Source organism: Coffea arabica, chromosome 6c, assembly GCF_036785885.1.
Source record: "Coffea arabica cultivar ET-39 chromosome 6c, Coffea Arabica ET-39 HiFi, whole genome shotgun sequence".
Taxonomy (NCBI): Eukaryota; Viridiplantae; Streptophyta; class Magnoliopsida; order Gentianales; family Rubiaceae; genus Coffea; species Coffea arabica.
This window is the reverse complement of record NC_092320.1, coordinates 52034570-52046390: the sequence shown is the minus strand read 5'-3', so window position 1 is coordinate 52046390 and position 11821 is coordinate 52034570. Positions and strand designations below refer to the sequence as shown.

Genomic DNA, 11821 nt, shown 5'->3' with positions numbered 1-11821 from the left:
GAGACGGTTTATCCAATGATTGAATTTGGAGATCCAGGAAGCTTTAGCGGCGGTTCAAGTTAATACTTTTACGGAAACTCTTGAGAAAGTTCAAAGAATTGAGAATGCGAAAGCACAGGTAAAAGCTTTCCAAATACAAAAAAGGAATGCATCTAGTAGTACATATAAGGAATCTAGAGAAAAAGTAATGCCTTCCAAAGTGCAAAAAGTGAACCATTCACCTTACCCACCATGGACACTAGGAGCACTAGATGAAGGGTTTACAAAAGAAAGTCAAATAGAACAAGAGGAAATTTCTCGAGAAAGCCAACAAGTGGCTTCTCGCTTGGCCTGTGGATATTGTGGGAAGACAAATCACACTGAGCATGATTGTTGGAAGAAGGGGCGAAAGTGTTTGATTTGTAGGAGTAGTGACCACCAAATTAACAATTGCCCGAAGAAACAGCCACGAGGGAATAGCGGCGGTTCAAGTTAATACTTCTACGGAAACTCTTGAGAAAATTCAAAGAATTGAGAATGCGAAAGCACAGGTAAAAGCTTTCCAAATACAAAAAAGGAATGCATCTAGTAGTACATATAAGGAATCTAGAGAAAAGGTAATGCCTTCCAAAGTGCAAAAAGTGAACCATTCACCTAGGGCTGCAAACGAGTCGAGTCGAGTCGAGTTTTGGACTTATCGAGCCGAGCTCAACTTAAAAATAGATGGGCTCGAGTTCGAGCTCGAGCTCGACGAGCCTAGAGAATTGAGCTCGAGCTCGACTCGACTGAAAAAAACTAAGCTCGAGCTCGACTCGTTAAAGCTCGCGAGCTGATGCTCGATTTCTGGCTCGCGAGCAGCTCGATTTGTGAGCTCGAAATTTTGACTCGTTAACGGCTCGTTAGCTCGAATTTTGGGAATTAATCTAACAAAAATATCATTTTATCAACTAATTCCTTACCAAATTATGAGCATAATCGTAGCTTACAATTCATGCGTACAATTGACCATAATTTTTCACATTATCATAATAAAAAAAGGCCTACAAATTTTTCACTAAATACAATCATAAATTTAGAAATACATACCACATAAGTCTAGAATTTAAATGCCCAACACTTCATACAAGTTCAACATTCTCGGTCACAAAGTTCAATATCAGAAAATAAGTAAATAACAACCAAAAGCAAGCCAAGAACTTCTTACTACAGAAACAAATTGAATTAAAAATTACAAACTAAGCACAGTCATTGAAGTCACGAACTTCTTGTCTTCTTAGAAATGTCAGAGGATTCATAGTCCCAACTCCAACCTGCTCAATACGTCCCAAAATAAATAAGTGCCAATCAAGAAGCTATACAAAAACATCACTAAGCACTTTTGCTGGATGCTTACGGTGAAATGGTAGTCAGAAATGCCAAGAAGTATTAGCCAAAACATCACTGCAAATGCTAAACCAAAATCAGATATTCAATATTAAAAAAAAAACTTCCAATAAGCTGAAGTTAAGTTTCCGCAATTGTTCTTTGTAAAATGGCTTAGACAGTGTTTAGCATTCATTGGCTGCTCTTTCGGACATGTACTCACTGAACATATAACTAAACTAATCAAGGGGACTGAATCTAGTACCTAGTTGAATGAGGAAAATCTACTCTGTAAGTTAACTAGATAGCTTAAAGCAAGTATTTTACTCAAAGAGGGGAGGAAAACTGTCTTATAATTTAAAGGAGAAATTCATTCACATTCGAGTGCAAACTAATCAATCATATCAGCAGCTTATATTGATCATCCTAATTTTGGAGATGGCACAGTTAAAATTTGGACAGCCCACCAAGACTAACAAGCGCAATTCTCGAAAAAATTCATTTTGTTTAAGCAAATCTCCATTGAAAAAATTGACCATCTGCGACATGAATTAGATCAGACTAGGAATCCAAACGAGCACCATGCACACTCAATGCTAACACCATTTCTATCCTAACAAGGATATAAACAGCAATAACTTGACCCCTTCAGCTATGCCAAAACTGTAAACTAGTCAGTCATATGAGTAGCTATGCCAAGGATATTTTCCAAACTAAGTTATAGATGGGAAATTTCCAGCCTAATGCAGAACCCCTTCCACAAAAATACCAACAAATGGTAGCAGATAAAGAAGATTTTACTAGAATAAAAGGTCAAGCAGCATCACAACATCTTCTAAATCATAAATCACTTCATTTTACATAAAGCAGCATCTTATATTCATTCACATTCACATTCGAGTGCAAACTAGTCAGTCATATGAGTAGCTTATATTGATCATCCTAATGTGTCTCTATGAGTGATTACACAGTTTCACACGCAGCTGCTGCACAGCCAAGAAAATCAGCCAAATAACTTCCATTTTAGTTGCAATGAAGCACAGCCAATACACTAATAAATCATATACACATATAAAGAAACCAGCAGCCAAAAAACTGAGAATATAGATTACCTAAAACATGAAAAAGTTCAAGGAATAGGCAATGAAATCTCTTGTGCTGACTTCATTTTCTGCAAAGTAAAAAAAATAATAAAGACCAAGATTAAGCCAACTATAAAACATATTGTAATAGATGAAATAGTAATTTGCAACATAATTACCTTATCCCTTTTCTTCACCCCGTGTAGCTTACGACACCAATCCCCAGCACACATCAACATCTCTACAGTTTCTGGAGCTAAAGAAGCACGGTAGGAGTCAAGCACTCTAGTTCCAACACTAAATGTCGCTTCCGAAGCTACGGTGCTAACAGAAATGGCTAAAATATCCGCAGCCATCTTAGGCAAAATCTTGTATTTTGTTGTGCTTTTCCACCATTTCAAAGCATCTAAGTTGACAATATCCAGGCACGACTTATCCATAGCACTGAGAAGGCCATCTTCAAAGTAGATATCTAGCTCATTTTTCTCCGGTTGAACGGGTTCCACAGTAGCAATGTGAGATAGAAATTCACACATTCCAATAACGTGTGTCATTGTAGAGGATGAACTATTGCTACTCTTGCTACCTGGATCATTTGTCACTACTTGAGAGCTTGCTCCAGAATTTCTTGAACTTGAAACATGCACCTGCACATACTCGGCATATAAATCATACAATGCTTGCCGGACTTTGTTTATGTTCGCTTGCACTTCATGTGGAGGATATATCAGTGGAAAGCAGTAGTTGATAACTCGCATCTTCAGCCTGGGATCCAAGATGGCTGCTATGGACATCATCAGGTTACACTCACCCCAATACTTGTCAAATTTCATCTTCATCTTCCAGACCATTGCTTGAATAAAGCTGTCTTCATCATTTGCTCTGCTATCTAGAAGCGTTTTTATCCGACAAACTTCATTTAAATATAAATTAGCTGTCGGATAATCACTCCCAGATATTATATGAGTCGCATTCCAAAAAACTCCTAAAATACTGCACACCATTTTTACCTTTTCCCAATCTTCTGTGGAAGGACAAAAAGTATAGCTTGGCTCTCTGTCTTTGAATCTCGGGAACACCTCATTGAACTTGAGAGCGCAAGCTAGCATCTCATAGGTCGAATTCCATCTTGTTTTGCAGTCATAAATCAGCACTCTTTCAGGCAATCGTAGCTGGTGTACAATTTCACCAAAGATCAATCGCCTCCCTTCAGTTTTGTTTACAAACTCTACACTTGTCCGTATGTCATGAATTATTTCTTGAATTTCACTAAGGCCATCTTGAACCATCAGGTTAAGTATGTGAGCACAACATCTCACATGGAATAACTTTCCTTTGGCTAACAAGCACTTGTTTCTCGAGAAGGTGTCCTTCAAACATCGTAGTGCGGTGTCATTATTTGACGCGTTATCAACTGACACTGTATAAATTTTGCTCTCAATGCCCCAATCCAACATGCATTTGTAAATAGCATCTGCAATGGCAATGCCCGGACGTGGAGGGGGAACATGCACAAAGTTGAGGACCCGTTTTTGTAATCTCCATTGGCTGTCAATCCAATGTCCAGTTATAACCATGTATTCAATTTTTTGGTTCTTGGACTTCCAAAGGTCTGTGGTCAAGCTGATTTTCTTGACTTTACTTAACAAATGCTTCAATTTCTGCTTCTCTCTTTCATACACGGAAAGACAATCTTTCTTGTTAGTAGTCCGACTAATTTTTTGCCATTCAGGCATCCCCTTTTTCATCATTAAGTTGAAGCCATCTTCCTCCACAATTGAAAAGGGATGCTCATGCATAAGCACCCACTCAGCCGCGCTTTGTCTCATGGCAGCCATGTCAAACTTGCCAGTATGAAGGAGGGAATGAGCATTTGAGCTAGAATCAGCAGCTGGAAAATTGAGTTTTTGCTGGCGTGCCTCTACTATTTTGAGTTTCTCCAATCGTTTTGGACAATTTTTCCGATGCCTTAACAAACTTGAAGTTGTACCGGTCTTCGTCTTTTTGAATTTAGACTGGCAATGCTTACACTCTGAGTAAATTGTCTTCTGAGGCCCAACTTTCACATCTTCGAAATCATCCCATGCTTCAGATTTTCTGGCTCTCTTTTTCTTTTGAAAAGCGTCTAGAGTATCACCTTCAATAGCATCTTGGTTTGATCTTTGAATAGGTGCTTGTGTATCGCCTTCTAACTGCTCCTCTTCGCTTCCTAATTCTTCATCGCCAAGAGAGTATTCCAGCTCTTCCTCGTTGTCATTTCCACCCTCTGTATCAATGATATTCACAGGACTAGTGGAATTCGCACCAGTCCTACCTAGCTGTGAAGACGCATCTTCGGCAGACTTATCCATATTATGATCCAACTATGAACAAAGGAAAATAATGTCAGAAAACTGGTAAACATCTTGATTGAAGCATAATGTCAGAAAACACAAGTTGCAGTTTTGTACTTAAATCATAGTAGTAAAAAATATCTACAGGAACTTTTCATATCAGATCACAGCTCCCAAACATATCACAATGATACACATATGATTGGATATTTAAGAGCACACAAATGAAACCAAATTCAAAAATATCTAAACCGACATCTGCAAAATGAAGCCCTTTCAAAGTCATCATTCTAAAAACTAATAATCAAAAGTCCAAATCTGCCAAGTAAAATGCCTCCACATAACAGTGCAGACATAAACCTCAAATGTACTTTGTCCAACCAGTTCCATATATACAGTCTTTCCATCTAAAGCAGAATGAGGACAATTTATGGATCCACGGTGGTTTCCTTTACCACAGAACCTGACCAACAAAAAATTTTCAAGTACAAGAAGGGAAGCATTTAAAGAAATATGCAAACCTTCTTCACATTAGACCTCATGACTCAAAATACACCTGCTTGGTCAGCACACCAGTCATAGTTGGATGAACAATCAATCAAGGAAATTGCAATAACCAATTCACAGAGACATGTTTGGGGTTGGGATTTCCAGCGTTCACTCTCGAAGAAGGGAAAACAGAAAACCGATATTTAAACAGAAAGGAAAAGAAAACGGCTTACAGTGATATTGCTTGGTGAAGCTTTGCAAGCAATACTGGCAGATTCTGGTGGTGGCAGCAGTGGATTCCGACGAATTGGTGGCAGTTCCGGCTCCTCCTCCGCCACTTTCTTTTGCTCTGTTTTCTTTGTCAGCCGCAAGCCTCCCCTGCTTTCCCTTCTTCCAGATTTTCTTTCTTTCTGTTTTTTTTCTCTCAAGCTCACTCCCAAATCCCAGTTTCCCGTTTTCCTTCTATCTCTTTCGTTTAGTCCCCGAAGATCGCCCCCCAAATTCCAGATTTCCCCCTTTTCTCTATCTTTGGCTGCCTTTCACCCTCTGATTTTCTTGCCCGTAAACCCCCTCCTACTCTCTCTGGCCTGGCTTTCGATTTTTCTTCTTCCTTCCAGCCCCAAAGCTCTTTCTTTTCTCCTTCTTTTGCTCCCTCTATTTTTTTTTTCCTTGTTCCGCCGTCCGCCGCCCGTTTTCTTTCCTCTCTTTTTTTCAATTTTCCTTGCCTTTCCGAAGTCCCCCCCAGCCTTTCTCCCCGTCGCTTATTTCCTTTTTCTTCTTGCTCCTTTTTGCTCCCTGGACTCCGAATACAGCTGAGCCAATAACGAAGTCGAATTGCAGTCGAGAGGAAGAAGGTTTCTCTCGAATGAAGTCGAATTGCAATCGAATGAGGCCTGAAGGGTAGCAGTGGCGGTGGTGGCTATGGTCAGCGTGGTGCAGTCGTGGGTAGTGGCGGCGATGGCTAGGGCTTGAGAAAGTGTGCGGGAGAGGAGAAGTAATTTTACAAATGGAATTCAATTTGGGGAAAGTAATTTGTCTGATAGACTGATAGTCTGATACTGATACTCTGATTACTCATTAGTCATTACTCGAATTCAATGTGTTATAACTTAGTAATTAGTTATATAAATAGGGGTATTTTTGTAATTTCACAAAGCTCGCGAGCGGCTCGACGAGCTAACGAGTCTAATATAGGATGGCTCGAGTTCGACTCGATTTATAAACGAGCCGCTCGAGCTCGACTCGAGTTCGAGTTTGACCGAACTTGAGTCGAGCTTTGACTCGAGCGGCTCGCGAGCGGCTCGAATCGTTTGCAGCCCTACATTCACCTTACCCACCATGGACACTAGGAGCATTAGATGAAGGGTCTACAAAAGAAAGTCAAATAGGACAAGAGGAAATTTCTCGAGAAAGCCAAAAAGTGGCTTCTCGTTTGGCCTGTGGATATTGTGGGAAAACAAATCACACTGAGCATGATTGTTGGAAGAAGGGGCGAAAGTGTTTGATTTGTGGGAGTAGCGACCACCAAATTCACAATTGCCCGAAGAAACAGCCACGAGGGAATAGTGCTCAACGAGTGGATAGAACCAAACCGAAACAAACTAATGAAAGAAGGAACCGACCAAAAGTACCAGCACGGGTATATGCCTTAGACAAGCAACAAGCTCCGGAGTCATTTGAGGCGATAGAAGGTAAAAATTTCGAGAACGAAATTTTCTTAAGGGGAGAGAGTGTGAGGACCCGAAAATTCTTTTAGAATTTTCTCCCATTTTTTTGAAAAATTAATTTATATTTCCTTTTATGTTTCTTTATTTGATTATTTAACTACTTACTTGCCCTAAATTGCATGGTGATTTCATTAGTTGAGTCAAGAGTTTTACTTTTACTTTTCAAGTTAGAGTAAGTTTGGATTTTGGTGTATTTTGGTAGCGTGATTAATTAGTAAGATGTGTGTATTAAATTTGGTGGTTAAAAGTGAATTTTATATATGAGAAAGTGAGTGATTAGAAGTGCTATTAATAAATTAGTGAATCATAAATTAAAACACTAGTACGCGCGAGTTAAAGAAAATCGGCTTGAATCGACGTGCACCGTTTGCTACCGATTGAGTACACCATTTAACCAATACTTTCTTACCCTAATCTCCTTGTTTTTATTTTATTTAATTTCTCCTAAATTAACCATTAATTCAGCCACCAATTTTTACCAAAGAAAAGGAAGAAAAGAAAAAAAAATAAGAAACCATCTTGTGGTGCCAAGTGTCGGAAATCCAAGAAACTTTGACCAAGTTTATTTCTTTCCTTCTTATCTTGCATTTTGGCCATTTTTGCTTTATTTCTTGTTAGCTTGGCCGAAATTTTGGAGAGGGAAAATAGAGGAGAGAAACCTTCCATTTCCAACCTTGAATCAAGTCTTGTTTGAATAAAATCAACAAAACTAAACCGACTAAAGTTTTATCTTGGTGCTTAGAAAGTTTGGTGTGATGAAATTTTTGGAAGATAGTGGTTTGTTTTTCACTTGCAAGAAACTTTTGGAAGGTATAAGGCTTGAACTTTTTTTCTCTTGCTTAATCTTGTTAAACTTGGTATAGAAGCTTACAATCTTGGCTTGCTATGGTTGATTTCCTAGTTTTTGATGATGTAGTGGAATTTTCAGCTAGGGTTTTATAATTTTCAGCCATGATTATGTTGTTTAACTAGCCAATGTTGGTATTGAGCATGGAAATTGAATTGGGCTGCGAATTTCTCCATGTTTTAATTGAATCAGTTCTTACTCAAAACATGAAAGTTGTAGGGAGTTGAGTTAACTTTCTATCCAGAAAAGTTCAACTCAATCGGAGCACTGTAACTTGTGAAATGACTAAAATACCCTTGACTGTCCAAATGCCCCGTTTAACCGACAGCTTTCTATTTTCTCTGAGATTTCAATTTTTGATCATGAAAATGCATGATTTGGATTTGGAGGTCTTCATAATAAATATATGCCTATGTCTTAATTTGAAAACGCCATAAGATTCATCTCAATCCGATAAGTGTAGCTTCAATTGTGATCAAAATACCAAAGGATGGCAAAGCTGCCATCTTCATTGTTTCTCATTGCCTTTCTCTTGTTTTCCGTTTTCTTGGTCCGACTTAACACGTACTTCTCAAGTGTTCTAAACCTGATTTCTAACATTCTAAACAAGTATTCAAAACATGGTTTTTAGTTGCATATATTAGCTTTGAACTTAACCGTTTTTGATCATTTTCTTTACAAATTATGTGTATACCTTGCCTATACGATTTACTATACTTTTCATACCTTTTACCTTTGATATAGAAATATAAGTTATGCAGCTTGAACTCGTGTATGATTGGCTCTTTGTGGGACAATATTTGACTATAGATTTCGAGAATGGCCAAAGTGCCGGCCCTGAACTGAATTTTGATTAAACGTGACTTATTTAAGGTGAGTGTTTCTTGCATGTTTATGTATTAAATGACTGTGTACTTATTGTGAATATTCGCTTGAGTGTTAAATGCTTTCCAATGATTGCTAAATGGATTTTTGACAGGCGAGTGTGTACTTTATAGCACTCGAACCAAGTAAAAGTGAATTTTCAATGATTGAATGCTACTTGTGCACGAATGTAAGCCTTTTGGCTGAACTGGGCCCTTGCCCTTCGTTGCTAGTCGACTTGAGCCAGAAGCGGATTCGGTCGGGCGGCTAGTGACCCTGGGACAATGTTTGGTACACTCGAGTATGACCACGAAAGTTGGTGGAGAACTGGCCAGTGAATTGGTTAGTAGCAGGAGATAAAATCAATGAATGAGTGTCAAGAGCACTGAAGGTGTTTTCACTTACAAAAAAAAATTTCTAATATTTGAGAGATAAGGAAAATGGTTGGCGAATGAATAAACGAATGGTTCCATATAAGCATGTATCCTTTTAATGGGTGTATTTTTATTGCTTTTATATTGTAAATGTTTTCTCGATTGATTGTTATTAAATGACTAATACCCTTGTTTCAATTGCTTGATTATGTGGATGGGAACCTCACTGAGCTTTAGCTTATCCCTCTATTCCATTATATTTGTTTTCCTTACAGGGTTTGAGAGCAAGGACGAGTGATTAGAGAAAGACTAAATTTTTTACTAGAACTTTTGTTGTGTAATAGTGATAGTATTAGTAGTTAGTTGGATCCTGAACTTTTGTACTTAACTTGGATGATTGTATATATGTTAAGCTTGATTGGTCCATCTTTATTTGCTCTTGAAGTGATATGTGAGTGAACCCCAGTGAGAGTTGGGTAGGCGGTCCGCCGAACCCTTTGGTTCCTCTTAGAGGGAGGTGGGGTCGTCACAAGATCGAGGGTCTGTTTGGGCCATTGGTTCATATCTACGAAAATCTGCACATACAAAAATTGAGTTGGTAAAATTGAAAGAAATTGTTGATTTATAAAATGAACATCACTAATTACATGGTGGGACTCTAAATTAAACAGGTGCAAAATGATTCCCAAGGGATGATAAAATTACAGCAAATATTGAAATATAGAGTCAGGCGATCAAATAGCTTATTGTATATATTTTCTATACATAATGGTTTTATAGATGAAAATGACTAGAATAAGAACAATTAGATGCATCATATTCTGTCTGCGAACAATGGTTGTAGCAACGAGGCGTATTTGGGCACCGATGATCTATCTGGTTATGTATTTTAGTTATGATCTTAAGATCATGTCTCTTTTATTTAATCCTACTTGTATCGTAATTAAGTCGCAACTCCAAAAGGATCAAGTAAACTATGTCTCATAGTGGTTGAAACTGCCCCTGAAGAGAAGCTTATCAAATTGAAAACATGTGCACGTGACCAACTAGATGGTATGGATTAGTGTCCGACCGATAATAAGCTGCAAACACGTGCGAGCATGGGAATCTGAGTTCAGTCCATTTGCCACACGTACATGTGCTATTTCAAAAGTGGACAATCTATGTGTTGCCACCCTTCCCATTATCGCATCGGTTAGGGGTTATGCAGTAAATCTACCTCTGTGATCGTACACTTGCATCGAGTGTATCCTTGCCTTTAGCTCATTTGTTAAGAAGTTCTCTCATATTTATTTGGGAAAAGGGTATGTCGTATTGAAGGTCAACTTCCACTTCTTTGTGAAAAGTTCAACGTTTGGTTGAAATTGAACTGTACACATGTTATGATTGGTGATAATCGAGTATTGTACAATAAGTTGTTGAAACACTAAACTATATTTATGAATGTGTGGCCCTGTCAATATCCCTCATCCTTGCAAAATGCCCACTGCTCTGATTTGACAGAGCGGCTATTCAGCCATTTATACGCCTCTTCATTTAACAGTCAAATCTATTTCATAAATACTTCATATTTCTTGGTTTAATTTACAACCTTGGCAACCCACATAGATCCTTAAGTCTAGACAAAGATAATTGTGCATGTTTAAACTCACATTTAGCAAAGTATATAATGTATTAACTTACATCCACTGAGTTTCAAATCTAATTAGTACCTGATTCCGAAATTTTTTCTTAAAATTGTTCTGCATGTGTACTAAACAGTATCGATGCACAACTATTGGTTCTTTCTACTCTAGCAAAATATTCATAACGTGTGTTATGCCCTTGTGCCGATCTGAAATAATGCATATATTCTTGACCTCTCAGCACGCATGAAGTCGCAATTGTTACATTAATCATATCCAACTCCAATTTGTCTCCTCGCCCACAAGTGCGAATGCAATTGGGAACTCCTAATTGAAGGTATCAAATCCAACTACAACTAATAATTTTGCCTTATACGTTCCCTTCATAAATGAGTCATTAACACAAATAACTGATTTAAGGTGTTGAAATGACTTGATATGAGACCAAAAATCCGAAACACGTAATGAAAAATTATGCATCTAACAATGCTTTGTAGATAGTGCTCCCACACTACAGTTGTTTTCGGATTGGTTGTCACCAACTCCTATATACACATAGTTAGTTAGACTATTAAAGTTGATCAATCACCATACACAGTATCAATCGCACATCATCTAACATACTATGCTTTTTTGTACGAAACATTTGTATCAAAAACACGCTTAATGGTAGTCCGTATTTCCTTGATGATATAAAGTGGACCATTCTCGACGTGATGTATAATGTGTTCTGCTATGGGTTTTGAAATCAACTGTCGGTAGTCATTGCTATTCAAAACTCGCATACATGTGTGCTCTTTTACAATTATTATAATCTTTCACATGTTATGTGTGCATCTCAAAGTAACTCTTAACTACCAATTATATGGTGGAGAAACGCTATGGGACTTGTAGCGAATATACTACGTGGTTGGTTTACTTTCGTTCACTTTGTACTCCCTATTGTGCTTTGATTGTCTAAAGTTTAACAATTCATTGCACATATTTCTTTGTTTCAAACACCATACCCAATCTAACCTCCTTTGTGGGCTCATCTCATAGATTGTACTTCTCTGTAACTGCCTTGTTACAACGGTCGAAATCCAATAAAGCATCAACTGCTTCAAGGTCCTGCAAATGGGGTGATTTATGAAATAAGG

The 11821-nt window shown here is 38.1% G+C and overlaps 2 protein-coding genes across 2 annotated transcripts; both read right to left on the bottom strand.

Moving 5' to 3' along the window:
* Positions 1-2427: 2427 nt before the first annotated feature.
* LOC140008099 (zinc finger BED domain-containing protein RICESLEEPER 1-like) lies at positions 2428-3000 on the bottom strand. The gene is made up of 2 exons (XM_072051684.1): positions 2603-3000; positions 2428-2512 (listed from the first exon to the last, which is right to left on the bottom strand). Exons 1-2 carry the CDS (start codon positions 2975-2977, stop codon positions 2471-2473), a joined length of 417 nt encoding a protein of 138 aa, XP_071907785.1. The 5' UTR covers positions 2978-3000; the 3' UTR covers positions 2428-2470.
* Positions 3001-3005: 5 nt separating this feature from the next.
* LOC113693249 (zinc finger BED domain-containing protein RICESLEEPER 2-like) lies at positions 3006-4774 on the bottom strand. The gene is made up of 2 exons (XM_072053663.1): positions 3081-4774; positions 3006-3009 (listed from the first exon to the last, which is right to left on the bottom strand). The coding sequence occupies exons 1-2, from the start codon at positions 4772-4774 to the stop codon at positions 3006-3008; spliced, it is 1698 nt and encodes a 565-aa protein (XP_071909764.1).
* Positions 4775-11821: the final 7047 nt, after the last annotated feature.